The sequence below is a fragment of the Struthio camelus genome, chromosome 23 (genome assembly GCF_040807025.1).
Source record: "Struthio camelus isolate bStrCam1 chromosome 23, bStrCam1.hap1, whole genome shotgun sequence".
NCBI classification, from domain to species: Eukaryota; Metazoa; Chordata; class Aves; order Struthioniformes; family Struthionidae; genus Struthio; species Struthio camelus.
Window position 1 is genome coordinate 8,316,462 of NC_090964.1, and position 22,296 is coordinate 8,338,757.

The window sequence follows — 22,296 nt, forward strand, 5'->3', positions numbered from 1 at the left end:
CAGAACAATTAGATTTTGGATTGATCTAAAGAGCCACTTGGGAGGCAGGAGTGTTTAGATATATTTCAATATTTCCTCCGACATCTGGACAGGCTTGATTAGATGAGTCACTCCCAACACCAGCGAGTCGCTTTGGGTTTTTTGCTGAGCACTTTTTCCTCTCTCCCCCTGGAAAGGCATCTCCCGCCTTTCGGAGCCCGTCGCTGCACTTCTTTGCAAACCAGCAACTACGTACGAGCCACCGCGGCTCGGCTCCGAGATGCCGTCGCAGCCTCTTTTCAAGGCGTTCATAACGCGGCCGATTTAAGGAGTGTCGCAGCAAAGCTGCCACCAGAGCAGTCGTTAGCCGGGCCGACTGGCGGCCCTGGGAGCCCGCTGCCCTCCCGGGCCCGGGGCTCCGCGGCAGCTCTCGGCCCTCCGCGGGGCCAGAGCATCTCGGGGCCGGAGCATCTCGGGGCCGGAGCCGGCACTTGCGAAGCCCGAGGCTGCCGGGGAAAGAGCAGGACAATCCATTCGCATCTGCAGTGAGCTATTGTAATGAGAAGGGTGCAAGATAACTTCCCAAGATTTAATCGCCCCGGCTTGCCGACCTGCCCCAGTCCCCGAATTTCAATACTTGGTCGAAAGCCAACAGCTGGTCCCAGGCGCGTCGGGTTCCTCGGGACGCAGCTCGGTGGGGAAGCGACCGCCGGGAGCTGCTCGCGCCCCTGGAGGGTCCCTGCGAACGCGGGGCCGCCTCGACCTCACGCGGCCCCTTCCCGACACGCGGCGCCAGCCCGGCCGAGGACCGGCACCCGCGACGCTCGCCCGCGCAGGCGAGCTTGGGGCGAGCTGCTGGGCCAGGCGAGGGGGCTTAAACCTGGGTCTGCCTCAGCAGCGGGGGCGAGACAGGGGCTGTTCCCAGCAGTGGTTTCCTACGCTGTCCCTCCAAAAGGTTTTCCCCGCCAGCCCTTTCTGCAACGTGCACTGATGCATCTTGCTGTTGCTCCCGAAATGCCCCGTTTACTGTTCCTCACTGCAGCCGAGCGCCCGGCCGCGGAGCTGCCAGCGAGGCCCCACGTCGCGCCGGCCCCGCGCGGGTGACGCTCGCGCCGCGCGGTTTGATTTCTGTTCCCAGCCGCGGCTTTCTCTCTGTGTTCGTTTATTAGCTCAGACCACTATTTGCTGGCGGTGGGCAGCGTCCTGCCCCAAGGAGCTCTCAGGCTTCACGCTGGGAGACGCGCGGGATGTTTTCATCTCAAAGCATTAATATTTCTGCCTGTTTCTTCCCGCAGCTCTTTCATCTTTCCGCTGCCTCCCTTCATTTCTGCGCAGGGAGCTTCCCCTCACCTGCTTTTATATCCAAAACCACGATCCACTTGAATGTCAGCACTGTTATATAAGTTTTCCCCTCAAAATTAATCACCGTTACACAGTTTTCATATTTAAAAAGCATCAGACAAGATCTCTGAGGATTATCAGAGCATTACGTAAAGCGAGTGCAGCCTCCCCAGCCCCGGCAGCGGCTCTGCGCCACCGGGGCGACTGGGGCCTCCCGCCGCCGGGGCTCGCTCCCAGCCTGCCCGTCGCACCCGGAGCCGTCCAGGGTGCGACCTGCATCCAGTTCTTCTTTCAGCAGTAGGGGCAGGAAATGGGAGAAAAATACAAGCGTCCATGGAAAAAGAGCATAAAATAGAGCTAACACGTAAAGGGCAGCACGCGCCGTCGGCAGAGCGTCGAGCCACGGCGGCTCCTGTTCGGGGAGAAGCCCGTCCTCGAGCTCCGGCCTCCAGCTCGGCGCGTTCCAGCCCAGAGCCGGATTTCGGGGCTCCCCGTGTCAGGCTGGCCTCCTCCATCCCGCTGCCTCCCCCTCTAGCTCAGCCGCCGCCAGGGAGAAACGCGGCTGCATCCCGCACGCGGCCGCGAAGGGGCCGGCGCCGCTCGCCGCGGGAACCCGCCCGGGCCCGGGCGCAGGGACCCGGCGCGGAGCGGCAGGAGCCCCCAGAAGGCCGAACGCCGCTGGAGGACACCGGCGAGGCCGCCGCTGCGACGCTCCCTGTGCAGCCAGGGGTAACCCACGGGGGAAGCGTTTCTTCCGCGGCAACTCGAGGGAAGAAACCTCCCTGCTGGCACTACGTCGCGCCCAGGCTAAAGCCCGACTCACTGAGACAGATGCAGCAGCCTAAGCCTTAAGGCAAGAAAGCGATGCCTGGGGCCTGTTCCCAGCGTCGTTTGACCTTGTGCAAGTAATGGAAACTCTCCTCTCCTTCAGTTCCCCGCCCTAGAAAACCCCGCTCTGCGCTGCGCCCCAAGCAGAGCAGCTTTCACCGACAGCACAAGCACACAGAGCCCTAGAAACGCAACCGCCCTCGTACAAAAGGCACAGCTCCCGCCAAAACGCGGGCATTAAATCAGGGCTGTCTGCAAGACTGTTCTCACCCCCAGGAGGGATCCAGGCGCCCAGCCAGAAGGGTCCAGGCGCCGGGGAAGGACGGGCGGCCGCCCCTCGGGAGAGCCCTGGGCTCCCGGCAGCGCTAACCGCCCCTCGGGAGAGGCGTGGGCGTTCAAAGCGGTGCCAATTCCCCCTCTGCAGGCAGGGAACGAGCCCGGCCGGCAGAGTTTGCTTTTCTTGCTGTTTCCACATTTCGCATTAGGCAGTATTTTAATTTCCCCTTGGGTCTGAGGGTGCAGGCTCAGGCTCTGCAGCTGTGCTATACGCAGGCCGTATAGCCCCAATGGCGCTTCGCCTCGTAGAAGCGTAACATCCCCTCCTTTAGCAGGGCACGCAGCTTAGAACAATGTCAGACCCCACCATACACTTTATAACACAGGGCGATTACAAAACCAGCTGTTTCGCCCAACCCGGTCAATCATTCGCAATGTATTGTCATAAAGAAGGGGTCTGTCACTGTCTTCCTTCATGCCCCAGTCCTGCTAGTAGAGAAGTCTGCATTTGTCTTCAGATAAAAATAGAGATTCACATCAGAAAGTGCAGCTGGTCAACAACGGTATTAGCAAGACAGAAATTACAAGAACAATAAATCTGCAATCTGAAGTGACAGCCTTCTGTGTCACCTCCATAGGGCTCAGTGAGGAGACACGGGAAGCCTGTCTCTGCCTGCAGGAGTTTACACCCTGCTCATATCATCATTTATAATCTGTTGCGGGGATTTGGGAGGATCAAGAAACTCATAGGCTCCACCGGTATCAAAGATTAAGCATTAAAACTACAATCATTGGTATTAATATCCTGGATTAAACCACAGACATTTATCATCTTTACTTCCAGGTACTTACCTGCTTTAACAGTTACAAAACCGTACCAGATTTGGAGGGAAGGGCAGGGGGGTTCCCCTTGAAGGGAGGCATCCAACAGTTCAGTGCCTGGTTCCAGCAGCCAGGGCCACAGAGCAGAGGGACAAAACTGCTGTGGCCACGTGAGAGCCAGCCTGGCCGCCTGCCAGCCTCGATCAGCAGGGTCCAGCGCACACAGCAACCCTCAATAGATCGTGCTGACACACAGGATTTAAAAACAAACCTAATTCTAAACTGAAAGGGCAGAAAAAAAAACCCTGAACCCATTAACTCTTTCCATGAATTCTAGTGAAAGCGACTCATTTTAAGCAGGTTTTCACTTCACAAACTGATACTGCCACTTGGAAAGCGACTGGGAACAGCCCGGCATACACCACCTACAGATCTGATCTGCAAAACCACACTGAACACATTTAAGAGTTTTTCAAGACAAGCTTAGACAGGCTTTTACTTTTTTGGGTCATTCCTCTCATTTCAGGAGCGATTGCCCTGGAAGACTTACTCACTGGTCAGACAGGAGGCAGGGCTGCAAAGGCTCAGAAGCAGGAAGGGGCCAGCTCTTGGGAGGCACTCGGCACGCACAGCTCCCGTCAGCCTCCTCCCGCTCTGTGAGCGCCTGACCGCTCTGAAGTGCTGCCCCCAATGACAGCGCAGCGTTTTAGGACAGTTCAAAAGTTATCTTAGCAGGACTGCTACCAAGAGAGAGCCTTAAGTCATATTTTATTCAGAAAGAAAGACAAGACAGAGCCAAAAAGCTTTCCAGCAGACATTTACTAGCCGAAGTGATAGCCACTGACACAGCCCCTTCAGCAGGGGCGAGGCCTTCACACAGACTTCGCCCCCACCCCAACATCACAGGCTCACAGGACAGCGAGAGCCAGCATACACTGGTTGTGCCAGTTGCTATCTTTTCCACAGGAGTTTAACTTCCACGCTTCTACAAACGATGGATGGTTAGGTGCTCTGCGTGTCCCCAGCAAATCAAGGCCTGGGCTCCTCTTTGCCCTTATGGTAATCGGGTGGCGTGTACTTCCCTTCCTTTATCATCTTGTTCCTCTGCTCAAGAATTGTTTTGAGACGGGCAGCCTGATAAAACACACAAGAGAGTTAATGAAGACCACACAGTAGGAGTCCTAACGGTTACAGAGGTACTTATACCGTCTCGAGTGGAAGTCCTGGCACAAATACCCAAGGAAGCTCTGTTCCCACGGTGCCTGTGCTAACCCTTCCCTCAGGGGTTCTCACGCATCTACACACCTGCTACCAACGTTGGGTTTTCAGGGCATCACAAAAAATGTTTACTGCTAATGATAATGAAGAGTTTGAGTTAGAGAACAACTGTCACAGATAGCACAGGGAAAACCGAGACTGCTTTATCTACCTACAAATCTTTGGTTAAGCTGCAACAGCCAAGTCTCTTACAAAACCCTGTCATTTGCTTTCCTCTTCTGAGGCCTCTTTGTGCCTCTGTCGATGCCGCGGCAGTCACAGCCCTCTCGCGCACACGGTGCTCTGGTAAGTTTTCCATCTCTCTCCAGTGGCATTCAAGAGCAGAGCTGCCTTTGGGGGCTGGGTGGCGGCAGGGTCCCAGCCCCTCACTCACGCAGCATAAGGCACAGTGCCCGTGTGCTGGCAGCCAGCAGGAGAGCTGACAGCTCCACGTGGCAGCACTTTGCCTCCCAACCCCGCTCACCAGCCTGCCCAGTGCTCCCCAGCCCTGCTCAGGAGCTTGGCCTAGACCCCGTAACCCCAGTACACTCCACCTAGCCTGGCCCATTGCTTCTGATGGCCCCCAGCCTCACTCCCCCAGGTCCTTTGCATCCCACCCAGACCCTGCTGCCCAATCTGACTCTCTAGACCCCCCCCCCCACTCCCCAGGGCTCCACTGCTCCCTGGGCCCTCCCCAGCTCCCTACTCCCTAGCCCTCCCCGGCTCTTTGAGGCCCCCCTCGCCCTGCTCCCCAGCCTGGCTCCAGCCCCCCGGCTCACCAGCTTGGTGCGGTGCATGCACTCCAGGAAGTCCTCGTACTCGGGCTGGCACTCGCGCCGGGCGCGGGTCTGGCCCAGGCCGTGCCCGCAGGCCACCCACTCCCGCTCGAAGGCGTGGCAGGCCGCGGCCGCGCCGTAGGGCTGCGACGTGCTCTGCCGCAGCAGCCACCGGTCCACGTCGATGCCGAGCTGCCGCTGCAGCTCCCAGAACGGCATGGCGCCTGTCGCCACACGGCCGGGCCGGACCCGACCCGACCGGCCTCGCCGCCGCCGCCGCCGCGCACCGACCGGCAACCGCCGCCGCCGTCCTTCACAGGCCGCTCGCGACACCACCTGCCGTCAACCGCCGACACCGCGGCGACACCCGCGCCGCGCTTTACGGCAGGGCGCCCGCCGCCGCGCCAGCGAGACGAGCGGCACCAGCGCCCCTGCGCGCCGCCGCGCCCCTGCGCGCCCCCTGGCGCCTCGGAGGGGAGGCGGCCCCGCCGCGCCCCGGCGCCCCCTGCCGGCCGCCAGGCAGCCCCAGCGCCCCGTCCGTGTCCCAGGGGCTCCCAGTGCCCCATCCTCAGTGTCCCCCCACTGCACCCAGTTCCCCCAACCCCAGTGCTCCCAGTGCCCCTGCCCCCGGTGCCCCATCCCCAGTATTCCAGTGTCCCCCCAGTGTCCCCACCCCCACTGCCCCTTCCCACCATCTCCAGCTTCACCCCCCGCCTCCCATGGTCCCCATGCCCCACCACCCCCAGTGCCTCCCCCAGCACCCCCAGTCTCTGCCTTTCGGCATCTCTCAGTGGCCCCAGGCTCTACCTTTTCAGGCCTCCCACTCCCCCGTCCCCCCTAGTACCAATAGCCGTGCAGGACCCTCACGCACATCTCGGGGCAGCGGCAGGGGCAGGGGATCCATCTTCCCCCCAGTAATACCCACCCCTGGAATCTGCCTCCCTCCCGGCCTCCCTATTTCCGTAGCCACTTGAATCCCAAGGGTCCCTCTGGCCGCCTGGGCACACAGCGCTCCAGGGCCGTGCAGCACGGGTTTGGGTACGCCAAACTCCATTAATACACGGTTAACTGCTTATCACAGATAACTCTGACACTTCCTGCACAGGGAGGAGACAAAGAGCCAGGGGGTTCTTCACACTAAAACCCAAACCACACCAGACAACCATTTATTGCAATCACTCTTCAAAAGAACCTAAGCCTGTTTAGGGCTCCCCACCCAGCCAAACCTCTTTTCTACAGCACACAACACCGCACAAGCAGGAGGAACAGGATTTATGTTGCATACTTAAAAATCTACCCTGTGGGTTCCACGTAAGAGCGGCAGGCAGCGCAGGAGGTGCTGCCGGAGCGCTGGCGGTGCAGGACCTTTCCCCCTTGTTCCTGTTGCTGTTCAGATGATACCAGTGGGAGTGAAGACAGGGGGGACACACAGCGTCTCCGCAATCTCCCAGCCACAGGACAGGGGAGTGCAGAGGCTCTCACGATCCTCCTCTGCTTGTGGCGGCTTCCCCTGAAAGAGCTGGACGGCTTCCCTGTGAGCATGAAACACCCACGAAGGATGAATCACCTGCCAAGTGCTGCAGGATCCAGCCAGGGAGCAGGGAACGCTCACTTCCCCCAGCACAACAGCCCCATCTGCATGGCTAGAGCTGAGCTGCCCATGGCATCTCCGGTTAAAAACTGGCTCAAGCCTGCCAGTATTTAGACACTGCAAGTTTTGCCTTGAAGGCCACATTTTTACCCTAAATCTCTAGGTGCCAGGGACTCAGACTAAACCCTCTTCTTGGAGCAGCGAGCCCAGCTTCAGGGAAAGTTAGCATCTTTAGGACTGAGCATGGGAGACAGCTCAGTCCCCTCTCCCGGCTCGCCCTTGCCTGTGGAGTCACAGGACTGTCTCTTACCAGGCCACGCGGGACATGGCGTAGGTGATCTGTGGCTGGGGACACCCACCAAGCAGGGATGAAGTTGTGATGGTGTAGGCACCCATGTCCTCAAAAATCAGCCAGTCCCCGACCTGCAGCTCGGGTAGCTCCAAGCCATCAGCAATCCGGTCCTCCGCATGCCCTGGGGGACCCCGGAGGCTGCTGCTGTACGAGGGGTGATCTGGGCAGGGCTTCTGCACGGGAGAGATTGAACGGTCACAGGGGAGGAGGGCATTTGCATCATAGAGCTGTGCTGTTTTATACAAGATAAGAATCTGGCCCCAAATCAGAAGAAACTCTTACACTTAACAAGGGTGGCTAGAACCTGGCCTTGAAGTAGTGTGACCTGAACAGAAGGTGGAAACACAGATGGCAGAATGGGATGGGTTTGTCTGAGTTACGCTAACCCCAGGTATCAGCCCAGGCTGGCACAGCAGAAGCAGCACATCAAGAAAGGATGAGGCCCAGAGACTCTGAATGAAATGTCTGACCCCAAGAGCCCGCATGCCCCAAGAGCCGCTGGCTGCAGCCCAAGGTTTCACATGCGCTGTTCCCCAAGCTAAAGGCTAACAACCCTCCTGTACAGCCTCATTCCCCACAGAGGAATTCCCCATTCTGTCACAGAGCCTGGGGCCAGCCATGGTGCAAGGCAGAGCAGGAGTTTTAGGGGTTTTAGGAAGGACCCGCTCGGCTCTCCTCAAACCGGGTCAGTTCCTCACCTTGTGCAGATGAGGCCTGGGACAGGGGCTGTCAAACAGGACGCAGTTAAAGGAGCCATAGATGCCATCGCTCAGGTGATACACGATGCTCTTCTTGCTGCCAGACTCTTCCTCTGCGGGAAGCACGGAGAAGGCTCAGGGGGGACACGGACAGACAGGCAGGCCTGTCCCACCGTCCCACCTACCCTCTGACCCAGGCTGGCCCGGAGGAACCTCTTCCTTGGCAGTGACGCTGGCTGCAAAGGTGAAGGCCGAGGTGACGTAATATCGCCCTGGTCTCGCCACAACCTCCACCCCGCAGCCTTCTGGGAAATACAAATCCAAGGCAGAGTTTATCGCGGCAGCAATCTGGAGGGGGAGAAGACATTCCCCCTTGGTTAGCTCAGCCCCTCCGCACAGTGCAGGGCAGGGAGCCAGGTCCAGTGGAGACAACAAGGCCTCTCTGGCCTCGCTCTCTGCGTGCCAAGGGCAGGCAACGGGAGCCAAATACCTCTTCAAAACGGGCTCTCGTGTCCTCAGGACCAGGGAATCCCCCACCGATGTCCAGGATGTGCATCTGGTAGCCCAGCTCCGTGCCCATCTCAAATGCCAGCTGGGCTTCGGCTACAGACTGAGAGAAGGCCTGGGGGTCCAGACAGTGACTCCCAAGGTGAAAGCTGAAGGCAGAGTCCCCATTCAGCAGGGCTCGCCCATCTTCGGGGAGAGCAGCAAGGGGACATGGCACCGGCCAATACTCACATGTCAGCTTTCCAGCAAAGCAGCTCTGTGCTTCCCTCCTGCCATCCAGGGCATGGCTGCCAGGCCAACCCCAGGGGCCCCTCAGACCCTGTCTGCAAACCAAACCCGCCCCAAAGTGGCCCCAACCAGGGTCGATCCCCCCAGGTCCCAGCCTCCACCTCACTCCCAGCCACTGCAGCCCTGCAAGGCTCCGTGCTCCCCTGACCTGCTCCAGCGGGGCAGAGTTCCCCACGGTCCTGTCCGACAGGGGCCACGCACCCCCACGGTAAAAGGACAAGCGGCATACCTGATGCCAACTACTTCCACAGCCTGCTCCTTTGCCTTCTCTAGCAGGTGCCGGCAGTACGTGAGGGTAGCCCCAAACTTCACACTCGGACAGGCAGAGGGGCTGAAGTCAGCAGCGATACCCAACAACATCCTGCAGAGTGAAGAGACACTGCATTGAGGCATCTTCCGGCCCTCTGTTACCCCCAGGCACCTCCCCAGCTCCTGCTCCAATGGTACTGCCAGGTCCTGCATTGACACCTACCTGGCATGAGGGTGGCTCCTGGCCACCTTACTCAGCTCCACCTCGTTGTCGAAGGTCATCAGCTGCACGCCATGGCTGGCTGCATATTTGATGTGGGCAACCTGCTTGCACGGGTTGCAGTAGAAGATCTTGTCAGCTGGAACCCCAATGCTTCGAACCTGGGCAATCTCTGCCTGTGGAGAAACGGCACATGCTTGTAGGCATGTCCCTGGGCCCAGCACTGCCCCTGCTTGGCCAGGATCAGCTCCAGGCCTCAGCCAGCTTGCAGCACTGCAAAGGGCAAACGGCCAGGATTAGGGCCTGACCTTTTCCAGGCCAAATGGCGAGAGCTCAAAGGGATCTTGGTGGACTTTGTCCTGGCTGGGGCAGGGAGTAGGAAGATGTTTGCAAGCAGCACAAGACCAAGAGGAGAGGAAACAAGTGGAACAAGTCAACAGGTGTGAGTTTGGTGCATGTCCCCCCTACAAGCTGCAGTGAAAGGGTTAAGGCTGCAATACTGGCCTGAGTTGTCATGACCCCTCGCTCTTCCCTTGCACTTTCTCCCCCTGGTAACACCTCCTATTTAATTACATACAAGTAAGTGGTTTAACTTTGGATTCTCCCCGGGAATCTGGCTGTGAGCTAATGACAAACAAGAAGGATCGGAGAGCTTTATGCCTAGCTCTAAAGCCACCTAGAGGCGACAGCTGCAGCAGCGGTAGCACAGGGACGTGCCCTGCCACCAGCCAAGCCTGCTAGCCAGGACACTGGTTGCCCAGACAGGAATGCCAGTCAAAGGGAACAAGTGCCTGAGTCACCACATAGACAGGACGGGGATTTCTAGGCTGTGTCGGGAGGGTTTTGACTGCAGGGGGGAGACTCCTGCCATTGTAAAGTTCAGCTAGGAAGAGGGAGTGGAAACCTAGAAACAAGGGTGAGTTCAGCCACTTCCCTACAAACGCCTAAAGGATGCTCAGCCAGAGCTGTCCTCTCACAACCCTACCTTACTGGCACAGGCAAAGCCTGCCCCCAGCTCGGCCAGCAGCCGTACCACTCCTCCACTGCTGTTGCACTTAACAGGGAAGTAAGTTGTCACGCGGGGCAAGGCCTTCAGGAAGCGCAGATGTTTCTTCACAATGTCGCCGAGGTCCGCCATAAAGAAGGTTCCCTGGTCGCTCTAAGACAAAGCCAGAGTGAACAGCAGTCGCCTCTCCATGACCACCTCTGTGAAGTGGGTGATGACTGCAGGCCCTAGGGACAGCGGAGCCCCCAGCACTTACCGTCTGGCACAGCTCTACGAGGAGGTTCTCCAGGAGGTCTCTGGCGGTGAAGCCCTCCTCCACCATCGTGAAGTCAGATTCACCCAAGTATCCATTCATGGCCAAGGTGTGATAACACTAGTTTAAAAAGCCTCCTCGAGCAGGGTATACTCTCTAAGAATGCAACACACTGCAAAGAGAAAGGGAGCATTAGAGGCAGGGCCCCAGGGACTGCACCAGCAGACACCACCACCTGCACCTCAAAGTGCTCCCTGTCCCTGTGCACAAGCCATACGGAGCAGCGCTGCCCTGGGCAGAGTTCTTGGCGTGCTCTCCTCTGAATCAGCACCTCAGCTAAGAGCCCTACTGGGGGCTAAAGCATCTTCTCCAGAGGGAGGAGGGACGTTTCTCAGCGTTTCAGAGCTTTGCCTTGGCACCCAGGAGACCTGTCTTCTTTAGCAGCAGTTCAGGCACCAACACAGTTAACAACAAAGACAACTTCACTGTAAAGTGAATGGCCTATATATGCCAGAACGTGTTCCTTCATGCTCTGGCTTGTAGTTAGATCTGCAGCACGTAGAACAGGGTAAAGTTCCCTTGACATTTCCAAACAGATGAAGTCTGGCAGTCCCACTTTCCCAGACACACAAGCCCCACGAAAGGGGAGGCATCCTTAAAGAGCGCAGCATAGGGCTGTGCTGCTTGGTCACACCAGCCAACCTGGAGCGGTCCAAATCCATGCTGTGGTTCCAGTTCAAGCAGGTGCACATCCCTTCCGTGACAGCGTATGCAACAAGGGGACAAGTTAAAGCCACGCAGGGTTGTTTTCTGGCTCATACACTTAGCAATGCAGCTTTAACAACCTCTTTCCTGGATCCAGCCCATCCCGTAACCCAGGGAGCTTGAAGGCCCAGCAGGAGCTCACAGGAAACATTTCCACCCCAGTAATCCAATTCTAACTACAAGGATTTTGCAGGAACATGGTCCCTCTGATCTGAAGTGCCTGGGAAACAGAGGTTGCCTTTCTCAGGGCTGCACACTGCCCCCTCCTCTGCAGAGACCTACTTAACGACGTTTCGGATAGGGAGCAGGAGAAGACCACGCTGACCCCAGAGCTGTAGTGTGTTGTAATGCATTGAGCAAGCATCAACAGCAAACCCCAAAGATGGGGAACGAGGAGAACACTGGGCTTTGAAGCTCTCGGCGCTTTATACTTGGGCTTTATACTGGCCCTCCCCTTCGCTCCCCAAAGACATCTCTGACCGTCATCCAGCACTCAGCCCTGCTAGGGCACATCAACAACGAGCAATTAAGTGGGTCATTCCTGCCTGCCCTGTGCAAACATGCCCCAAGCTGCTCCCTGCTGCCTCACGCATCCCCTCCTTACCAAGGTCCAAAGCCTCCCTTGCGGGTGACTAGGTGTTATGCCAGGGGGGCCCTCCGAGGAACGCCGAGCTCCCGCAGCACCCCGAGGCTTGGCTGTTGCTGGGGGTCCAAGATCTCTGGGGAGAAGCAGTGCAAAGGGTCAGCGAGGGAGGGGGGCACTGAAAGTGGGATGCCCTCCACCCCCGTTCCCAAAACTCAGCATGTGCAGGCAGCCCCCTGCGGCCCCCTCCTCGCTGTGCCAGGCAAACTAGCTTCCCCAGCACTCCTCCATGCCCGACGCAGGGCCCCCATTCCCGTTACCTTAAAAAGCATTTAAACGGATTATGCCCATGGGTCTCCCAAGAGAGTGAATTGGTCTCAGCGGCAGCTGTTCCTCCTGCCACGGACCCCCACCTGCCCAGGGCCCCTGGACCAGCTCACCCTGCAGGGGGGCTCAGACCCCCTTATATCCCCCCTGCTCCGCCTCACAACCGTGGCCATGGCAACCAAGCCGGGCCGCCCCATTGGCTGAGCCGCCTCCGAGCATCCTTCATCCCCTCCTCCTTCCTTCTCTCCCAGGCGGGGGAGCAGGGACACCTCCCTCGTCCACCCCCTCCCAGGGCTGCGGCTGCCTCCCCCCACCCTGGCAGTCGCCTCGGGTCTCACCGAGTCCCCGCAGCATGGGCAGCTTCTCACCAGCCCGCCAGTGCGGAGCGCTGCGATCCTGCACGTAGCCCAGCCCTGGCGCGAGGGTGCTCGTGGCTGTGCATACATGGCGTGCGCTGAGACCCTCAAGAGGGAGCTGGGCCAAAAAAACCTTCTGAAATGCCGCTTCCAGGGAAACGAGGCTTTGTGCAGCTTAAAGGCTGAGAAGCGTGTGTTTGGCTGACACCAGCTGGGAGAGGTAGTTGGGTAAGTCATCAAGGACTGAGTCTCCCCTTGTTGCACTGCTGCCAGTTGGGTGGGTCCCCAGCAGCAGATCCAGCCCTGCCATATGTGCAGACGACCTGTCTGGTCAGTCAGTCTTGTTTCACCTTCCAGCCTTGCCTGCATTTGTGCATTTGCAAATGGCTGCACGACTCCATCCCCCACGTACCAGAGGCTGGGCAGGGGATTTGTCTTTTCCTCTCCTTGTTCATTTGCAACACCCTCCCTCATGTCACTGGGGAGACGCTGCTCTGTGCAGGGGTAGCTGATCCCACTGATGAAGAACCTGGGGCTGACTTAACCCCGGCCATTCCTGGGTTCCTGTGTTCAATACTGATCTTGGTTTTGCTGCTGATTCTCCTTGCGACCGGGGCCAAGGAAGCTCTTGTCTCCTGCAGGATCCCAGCCTGTTTTACTGGCACCGAGGTGCCAGCAGAGGCTGCCAGCCTGCTCTGCTGCGTACGTGCTGTACAGACACACTCCCTCCAGTGAGCAAAGCATAGAGTCATTATAAGCGCTGGAGGCCTCCTATGCCCACAGCGGGGTGTGGGATGTGCAGGGAGCCGAGCCAGGTGGACTCTGTGGATGGGGAGCTTGCAAGGCCGGTCCTGGGGCGCAGCGTCTGCTGGCTCTTTCGTCGAGGAGAGTTCCCAGTCTCTGGCCAGGCAGGGCTGCTGCCCTGGGTTTCCCTTTGGCACCGTCTCAGCACCTTTGCAAGGAAAGCCCCACTCGGCTCACACCAAATGTGTTCTTTGAGGAGTGGTCTAGCACTGGGAGAGCAGCTCTGGACACCCAGAAGTGACTGCAGACCCTCTTACGTGGGCTTTTTTCACACTAAGTTGCTGTATCTCAGCCACGTGCCACCTCCACTGATAAACCACTGCGCCTTTTGTTAGATAAAACCCAGAGCGGTGAGCTTGAGAGCTCATACAGGACCACCCAGTCTTCAACGGAGTCACGCAGCTGAGGAGAGCTGTGTGCAGAAAGCACTACGCTGGGGAAAAATGCAGCGAGGTGCAGTGTGGTGCAAGCAGAACTGCAGGGTGATGCAGCAGTCCTCAGCAGTGTTGTGCTGTGCAGGGCAGTCCACGCACTGCAGCGCAGAGCAATTCCTGGCAACGCAGTCCGAACCGATGCAGTGCGATGCCATGCAGCGCAGCAGGCTAGTGCGTTATAGCGCAGCATGAGCAGTACAGCTCAGTTCAGTGCCACCCACGCAGTGCAGCGCAGTGCCATGCAGTGCAGTATACCGCCACGCAGTAAAGCCCAGCCCATGCAGCGGCCAGCAGCCCAGGCTGTGCCAAACCGCGCCGTGCCAAGCAGTGCCAAGCTGTGAAGCGCAGCCCGTGCAACGCCGCGTAGCGCCGTCCCGGGCAGCCCGGCACACACAACGCAACCTTACAGTGCCGGCCAGCCCTGGCAATGCGGGGCCGAGCGAAGCCATGCCGTGCCACACACTGCTGCCCCGCCCCCCGGCCGGATAGCCCCGCCCCCGGCCGGATAGCCCCGCCCCCGCCGCCCATTGGCCGCGGGCGCCGTCAGTCCGGCGCGGGGGCGGGGCGAGCGAGCGGCGGGCAGTCGGCAGCGGCCATGGCTCCGAGCGCGCAGGCCGGCGGTGGCGGTCAGGCTCCGGGCCCGGGTCTCCGCCAGGGCATCCGCGCCGTCCTGCTGGGGCCGCCCGGCGCCGGCAAGGGCACCCAGGTGAGGGGGGTGGCGGGGACCCGCGGCCCTGTTCCGAGAGGTGCCCGGGCCTCCGGACCCTTCGTCCCGGGCCCTTTCCCTACCGCGGGGCCCGGGCCTCCGGCCCTCCCCTGCATCCAGGGGCCCAGGCGTCCGGGCCCCCTTCCTGGAAGGACCCAGGCGTCCGGGCTCCCCTCTCCGAGGGGTCAGCTGTCTGCCCTCCCCTCCTCGAAGGGCTCAAGGGTCCTGCCCTCTCCAAGAGGGCGCCAGGGGTCCGGTCTCTTCCCCCCCGCCCCTCCTCGAGGGGCCCCAGTGTCTGGCCCCTTTGTCCCAGGCCCCTGTCTATGGCCAGGAGCCTGGGCCTCGCTGGCAGAGCGTCCCGCCGGACCCAGGCGTCGGGGCTGCGTGTCCGGCCCTGCCGTGTGTCGGCCGGCAGAGCGCGACGAGGCCCGAGCGGGGCGGCGGGGGTGCCCTCCCTGGCACCGTCCCAGGCTGAGCTCTGCCGCTGTGCTGGGCTGGCACAGCCGGCCGGGCCGTGCTCCCCGGCGTGTCCCGACTCGAGCTGGACTGCAGCCCCCCGGAGCCTGCCTGCGAGCGGTTCCCCAGGCGTGGAACAGCCCTGCGATGCAGCAAGCTCACCTTAATACTTGTTCTCTCCGCAGGCTCCGAAGCTGGCTGAGACCTATTGCGTCTGCCACCTGGCCACCGGGGACATGCTGCGGGCCATGGTGGCCTCAGGGTCGGAGCTGGGCAAGCGGCTCAAAGAGACGATGGATTCGGGGAAGTTGGTGGGTAGCAGGGGGACGTGCTGGTGGGGGAGACGGCCTGGCAGCACCTGTAATAACAGTAATCAAAACCTACCCTTTAATGAGAGGTCTATGCGACAAAACCCAATTAGAGAGGAGGAAGGGTGGGACGTAGGGGGGAAGGCAGGGACGTGGGGGTTTTCCTCTCCCCTCTCTCCTGCAGAAAAAACAACCTATAAAAACATCCTTTCTCTTCAAGATTCCCACTTACTTAACAACGACTCATGGGTCCCTGGGTTGTTTCTTTCTCTCATGATGCTTCTGCGTTCATGGGTACAGGGTGCGGTCTGGGTTCTGGCTCATAAACACTCAGTTTGATTGTAAATTTTACATCCTTGGAGCTGCAGGATGTTATGCCCATGCTTTGTGCCTCCTGTGTCCCTCACATGATGCCTAGACCCCTGTGGGGTGGAAAACTGCTCAGAGGTTTCAGCTGCATCCCAGCCTTGGTTTGCCTGTGACTGTTAAGGTGAAAATAGAGACTTGGGAGTGCTACTGTGGTACCTGCAGTTGGTACTGTGTAATGCTGTGTGAGAGACTCACTTGGGATCCTAAAGAAGCAGCAGTTAGGATCTCTAACACATTCACCTCCTGAGGATGTAATCATTTTGCCAAAATGTCTGAAATCTCTTGGGGGAAACCTGAGGGATGGCAAATGGCAGTGACTGGCCCCCAAGCTATGCAGCACGGGGCAGATCTTGGGAACCTTCCTTGGGGTGCTAGGAGCCCGTGACAGCCAGCAGAGTGATGCCCAAGGAGAGTTTGTAGGCCCTGGGATGGAAGAGTGACGTGGCTTATCTCCAGCCTCCACTTGAAGCTTGCGTTGCAACACTGACTCTGCAATACCCCAGCTGTTTATGAAAGATAGGGACGTTATCTAGAAAGGCTAGTGGTATCTGTCATGCGTGTGTTGCGGAGGACACCAGGCTGCTCTGCCTGTGTGTCCTAGTGGCATATTCTGGTTTTGAGATAACTTAGCTGAAGGGAGCACAACAGCGTTCAGAGCCTGGCATGAGTATTCATGCTTGATTACAAAGCAGGACGCCCCTCTCCAAAAGGGAGGGCTGCAGTAATCAGGAAAGCGCAGAAATAACTTGTCGCTTCATGCAAACATCCCCCACCCATACACCTGCTCCAGGGCTCTTGTTTCTCTGCTGTGACAGTCTGGTCCTGAATCCTGCCGGATCTTAGCTCTGTGTGTTGGAGAAAATTCCATTGCTGCCGGCAGAGAGAACTATTCTCAAATAAACTGCTATTGTTGGGGCTGCAATATCTGTTAGTGCTTTTCAAATGCTGCAGCATAGAAAAGGAACTAATCCCAGAGGTATGCTGAGATCATGACATGGGAAAAACTTGTCAGCAACTATTTGGGCACTTACCTTCACGCTAGGTTTACGAGTCAACGAACAGCTCGCCTGCTTTACCCTTCCTGGCTGGGCCTGCCTACCAAGGAGACTCGTACGTGAAGGGTACAAAGTAACAGGAATTAAAGGTTATGTTACTTTTAAACCAATTCCTGATACAACCAATGCTGATATCAACACCTAGGTAGTTTGTCTTCAGGCTGACGGACCCTTTGAAGTAGGGCAGCCCTTGTTAATTGAATGCTGAGGTTAAAGCTCTAGTCTGAGTCCCTGCATGGGCCAGAGCGTCCCTGGCGTGAAATGTCTCGTTAGCCACGTCTTAATGTTGACACCCGTCACAGGGAGTGCTTCCCTGACATGGGCACATCTGAACATGCAGGTTTTGCCCTGTTACAGTAGTCCCTGTGCTGTTACTGTTGCCTCCGGGGTTAGGAAGGGCTGTAAAAAGGCTCTGATTGCAGGCTGGGCACTGGTGCGATGATGGGAGCTCTGAGGGCAGCTGCATGTGAAATCAGGGTGTGCCCTGGGCAGAGCTGGGCCAGTCCTGCCTCCCGCATGTCCTGACCATGCGCACATCTCCCCCTCCGCAGGTGAGCGACGAGATGGTGGTGGAGCTTATTGAGAATAACCTTGACTCCCCTCCCTGCAAAAATGGCTTCCTTCTGGATGGCTTCCCACGCACTGTGAGGCAGGCAGAAATGGTATGTGAGCTCCCATCTGGGGACTGCTCTGGCATCGCCTTCCTCTCTGGAGATGGGGTCCCTTGGCCATGTGTCTGCCCCCTGAGTCAGGTGTCTTCTGTTGCAGCTGGATGAGCTCCTGGAGAAGAGGAGAGAGAAGCTGGACTCTGTCGTTGAGTTCAGCATCCCCGACTCCTTACTCATCCGGAGAATCACTGGACGGTAACTCTCCTTTCCCAAAAACTTGGTGCACGGGAGAGGATTTCCTGTTTTGTTGGAGAACATCCTCATTTTGGATCCTCGGGTCGTTCTCGCAGCTCTTTGGGCTAGCTGCAGTCCCAGTCTGTATTAGATTTGAGCCTTCTTGGCTTGATCCATCGCCTGCTCTTCCTGGCCTAAGCCAGCCTTGAACAGAGCCCCTTTGCTGCCCTATAAATAGATGTTGCTGATGGGAATCAATGTGCTGGGTGACCCAGCTCAGATGTTAAGCCCAGTGTCTGACAGCTAATGCCTTCGTGCTGTTGCTTCTCTGGTGCTATTACGGCTCCCTTATGTGAGACAGGGCACTGCTGAACAACCTGTCCAGGGTCAGCCGTGATCCTGCACGGACAGAGACATCTTCCACTGTTCCTGCGTTGCCCTCGCGCTTCCCTGAGCTAACCCCCCTTCCCCAGTAAACCGTCCCTCCTCCATCTCCTAATGCAGCTGCTTTTTTCAAGTGCTTGAAGAGGCCCTTGGTACAGAAATAGCTAGAAGAGATTTTCTTAATAGAGAGAGACTAATTGTCTTGCTGTTGCAGATGTTTCCATGCTGATGAGCGGCAGGTCCAGGAGACCTTGTCCTGGCACAGGGTTACTTTGCTGACACTTGCTTTCTGTCTTAGGCTGATTCACCCAGCAAGTGGCCGTTCTTATCACGAGGAGTTCAGACCCCCGAAAGAGCACATGAAGGACGATGTATGTGAGCTCCTGAGGCCAGAGCTTACATTGCTTTGGGTTTAGCTGATGCTTTGCAGCATCTCTGGAAAAACTTTTTTCTCTCATATCTTCTGTCCTGCCTTTCTGGGGAGCATGGGGAACTGCCTGGGCAGCCTGAGCCGACCGCACCGCGGGGAGCGAGGCCCGCAGGGATGAGTGAAGGGCATGGCCATTCAGCAGAGCTAGCCTGGGCTCTGCTAGCCTCAGAACTCATTTGACTCTGTCCAGAGTTCACGCCGCAGTGGGTTGCGACTGACTGTGCTCCTGGGGAGCAACTGTAGCTGGCGTTTGCTCTCAAGGCTCCTTGGGCTCTCTTTAGCAAGCAGAGTGGTGTGTGGGGGAAAGGCCACGATGATGAACCCTTCTCTCTTCGGTGAACTGCTCTGGGACTTGGTTCAGCTGCCCTGGGCTCACCCCATTCTCCTGTGCTGACCTGGGGACTCGCCTCTGCAGCTCCACGTTGTAGCCTGACTTGGAGGAGGGGAACGGGTTGTCGTAGCTGCACAGAGAAGGGGGGAGCGTGCCAGGCTGCAGCTAGCTGGAGACTGTCCCCTTGCTTCTCCCAGGTCACTGGAGAGCCTCTGATCCGCCGTTCAGATGATAACGAAACTGCCTTGAAAACCCGCCTGAAGGCCTATCACACGCAGACCTCCCCCCTGGTCTCCTACTACAGCAAGCGAGGGATCCATACGGCAGTGGACGCCTCCCAGTCTCCCGACGTCGTGTTTGCTAGCATCCTGGCAGCCTTCTCGAGAGCAACATGTAAAGACCTGGTTATGTTCATTTAGGGCTCCATCCTAGGATGGAGTTCTCCTTTTTTCCTGTCTCTCTCTCTCTCTCTCTCTCTCTCTCTCTCTCTCCATCTCTCTCTGTCTCTTTGGGGCTAGGGAGGGTGAAGAGCTAGCAGAGTAGAAGAAGGGATGATGCAGCCCAAGGCAGGGCTATGCAAATTCTCTATTAAACAAGCTGTTAACGGTCTCTATCTCAGTATATGTGCATGTCAGTCTGTCTGCAGCTGCTGGTGATTTGGCCCCTAGAGGTCGCAGTGAGCCCAACCTCCAGTCATCTGCTGCCAGAAATGGGGTTTGCACCCCTTTGGATCAAAAGGCTTTAGTTTCCTTGTAGAGCTGTAGCTCCCTAGGAGAAAGAGATGCACTTTCTGCTGTTCCTGGCTGCTCTGCAGGGAACTAGCAGGAGAGTGGAGGTCGGGACTGAGTAGAGGGGCTACAGACCTTCACAGGGTACCTCTGACTGCAGGAAATAAAACACGAGGGCTGCTTGTGGGAAGCGTATGAAAGGCTGCATGTGTCGGCTGGGGGAGCTGCTGTGGGAGGGAAAGCTTGGCTGCGTCTGTGAGTGCATCCTGCTGCTGCTCAGGGCTGGGTGAGAGCTTGTTCTCGTTGTGTGTTTCAGTCTCTGTGTGACAGCAAGCTCCCCTGGAGCGCAGTTTGTTTTCCTCCCCGTTCTGTTGGTGCTCATGGAGCAGACAGAAAGGGGGTGAGAGCTGGAGCTTTTCAGTCTCTCTTCATCTCTGGACCCCTAAACCTTTTCCAGTTGAGGTGTGGACCCCCAAAATACTAAATGCTAGTGAGATGCTGTTTTCTCTTAACAAGACAGTGCGGCCAGTTGGGACCTGCTGAGGATAAGAATAGGACTTGGAAGTCAGTTTTCTCCTTGGCCAAAGCCACGGGAAGAGTGAAGAGAGATGAAGATGTGTTGAGCCTCTCCTGATCCCAAAGTCTAAATAAAGCCTTATTTCAAAATGAGTAATTTTTCAAGGCCTGGGAGACAGAGTTATTAACCACTGCTTTCACGTGCCCTTGAGCCAGCGACCTTCCTTATGAGATCACGGAAATGTACTTGTGTGGGTTTTTTTTGTGTTTTTTTTTTGTTGAGCAAATCAAACAGCTCAGTCTGGCTCTCCGTTTGAGGACATTGTGTGCGTTGTGGTTAGTGCCCCAGCTTCCCAGGACCTTATGTTGCTATATAGCAACCCTATAAGCTAGTAATGACCTTTGCCCCTGTAGGAATTCAGCTCTACCTAGAGGCCCCTGCTGTAAATACAGACTGGCCCAGATAAAACTTGCTGTCCTTTGGCCTTCCATCTATGTTTGCTGACTTAGTGTTACTGAGTACCTTTCTCTTAGGGGAGATGACATGTCTCCCTCCGCTGTGTGCCAAGCTGCCATGGGTGGTGTGTCCAGAGCAGATGTCCAACCCTCAGGAATCCTTTACTCTTTTTCTTGGTAATTTCTCTTTTTTCAGAAAATCATTCACTGTCACATTTACGTCCTTTCCAAGGAAACAATCTCTTCTCGTTCAGCAAACTGGAAATAATCCTAGAAACTGAAAGCAGTCGTCTTGTTGCTCTTGAAAGCATGTGACTGCCGGGAGAGGGGTCTGAAAGTAACCAGTAGTTCTGGTTTCGTCAGCAGCCCGTAGTCCCCTGAGATTTCCCCAGATGGCCATTGCCTTGTTGCTCGTCTCTCGCTTTCCTGTGAAAGGGCAGCCCCAGCACGTGGAGTCAGTGTGCTGGGAGGTCAGGATAGCAGCAGCAGAACTGTTGTGCTGCAAGCAGCAGAGAGGAGACTGCGTACGTTAGAGCTGCTTCTTCATCTCGATGAATATAAAGACATTACGAGCAGAAGCAGCTTTTATCTTGGCATTTCTTGGCCAGTTCATGTTCCTGGATTTGGTCAAGGTTTTACTCCACAGCAAGAACAATGTGTTCTTCCGCTCTTTGCTCCTTTCCTCCTCGTGTTCACTTTGTATCCAGCTCACCAGCCTTTCTCAGCCATAAACGATGATTCATTTTGGTTTTTTCCCCCTAAATCTATTTTTTTCTCTCTTTGTTCCCATTTATTCCAGCTGAGTGACTCCGTGAACCAGATGAGACACCACCAAACGCTGCACACTCTGCTACATCACCCATTGCATCCCTCCCTGGGGCACGGGGGAGGCAGGGAGGGCAGTTGGGAAGGGGGTATGATTGCTAAGAGGGGAAAAAGAGGTGGTAGACAAGGGGAGTTGGGGTTGATTTGGTTGTTTTTTTGTTTGAAATTTTATTCATCAGAATCATTTTGAAGAGAAGACGCTCTTCTCTTTAGAAATCAGTGTTTGGGGAGGCAAAACAAGTGTAGAGGGAAACATCTATGCCGATGATCAGACCCAGGTCTTTGAACTGTTAGGAGGATAGGGCTAGATGCCGTTTCAGGCTTCTCCAGGACTTTCAGTGTTTGTCTCATGCGCCCCTAGTACTCTGCAGCCACTGTAAGGTTTGTTGTGATTTCTAAATTTGATTCCTGTCAGTAAGGACCAAAATGAACAAGTGACTCGTTAGCTCTGAATTGGAAAGAGAAAAGAGATGCCATGGTCTTTTCCTGGAAGTTTTGTTTTCTCTTGTTCCACTGCATTCCTCAACCCTGGCACAGAGATTTCTCAAGGTTTTTCTGCTGCTGAACAGAGGGGCCATGGTTCTACTCCAAGCCTGCCTTACTTGGTGATAGGGTGACTTTTCTGCGATCTTGAGCAAACTGGAATTAGCATAACGCTGAAGAAATGCAAAAGAGACTTTCTTACTTGACTGCAAAAATGACACTTAATTGGTGTTTGCATTTCTTTATGGATCAAATGGTGCCTTGTCTAACCTCTGAATCAATAATAAAATAACCCCTTTACATTTTGTATCTGTTGCTGCGTCCTCTTTGACCTGCAGACTGCGTGGAAGAAGACAGGGGGCAGATGACAGCATAGCCTACTAACAATTGAGCAGGGTGCATCTTCTGGCCTGATCCTATCTCAAGGATGTTTTTCTGTGCACTGAAAAATGCGGCTTGTAATGTATTTCTTTTCCTCGCTGAATGTGCTCCAATGCTGCGTTATCACCATAGCAATGTTGTCTCTTGCTGGTTGTCTCTCCTGTTTCTTGAGGTGTGGAGCTGAAAGCGCTGAGCCCCTGTGTCTCCTGACCTCTTTCTGGCCAGAGCTCCTTTCAGGTATTTTTACAGCTGACATAATTCCCAGCCATTTTTCCCCCTCCCTTCCCACTAGCATCGCTAGTGTGTGGAGGAGC

General features: G+C 56.7%; 3 protein-coding genes across 4 annotated transcripts; 1 reads left to right on the forward strand and 2 right to left on the reverse strand.

Annotated features, from left to right (window-relative positions):
- Positions 1–4,047: 4,047 nt before the first annotated feature.
- On the reverse strand, positions 4,048–5,732 carry NDUFS5 (NADH:ubiquinone oxidoreductase subunit S5). Its single transcript, XM_068917617.1, has 2 exons — positions 5,283–5,732; positions 4,048–4,380 (listed from the first exon to the last, which is right to left on the reverse strand). The coding sequence occupies exons 1-2, from the start codon at positions 5,496–5,498 to the stop codon at positions 4,276–4,278; spliced, it is 321 nt and encodes a 106-aa protein (XP_068773718.1). The 5' UTR covers positions 5,499–5,732; the 3' UTR covers positions 4,048–4,275.
- An 804-nt stretch (positions 5,733–6,536) lies between these two features.
- Positions 6,537–15,171, reverse strand: AZIN2 (antizyme inhibitor 2). Its single transcript, XM_009678544.2, has 12 exons — positions 15,037–15,171; positions 12,457–13,690; positions 11,813–11,927; positions 10,447–10,615; positions 10,170–10,343; positions 9,188–9,360; positions 8,945–9,076; positions 8,411–8,576; positions 8,106–8,268; positions 7,921–8,033; positions 7,181–7,395; positions 6,537–6,811 (listed from the first exon to the last, which is right to left on the reverse strand). Exons 4-12 carry the CDS (start codon positions 10,543–10,545, stop codon positions 6,670–6,672), a joined length of 1,377 nt encoding a protein of 458 aa, XP_009676839.2. The 5' UTR covers positions 10,546–10,615; positions 11,813–11,927; positions 12,457–13,690; positions 15,037–15,171; the 3' UTR covers positions 6,537–6,669.
- Positions 14,261–21,908, forward strand: AK2 (adenylate kinase 2). Of its 2 annotated transcripts, XM_068917234.1 has the most exons (7): positions 14,261–14,418; positions 15,060–15,185; positions 17,158–17,268; positions 17,375–17,469; positions 18,131–18,203; positions 18,791–18,986; positions 21,093–21,908. In XM_068917234.1, the coding sequence occupies exons 1-7, from the start codon at positions 14,308–14,310 to the stop codon at positions 21,098–21,100; spliced, it is 720 nt and encodes a 239-aa protein (XP_068773335.1). In that variant the 5' UTR covers positions 14,261–14,307; the 3' UTR covers positions 21,101–21,908. The 2 variants fall into 2 exon arrangements, with proteins under 2 accessions (XP_068773335.1, XP_068773334.1); XM_068917233.1 differs by having other exon boundaries at positions 14,264–14,418; positions 18,791–21,160.
- Positions 21,909–22,296: the final 388 nt, after the last annotated feature.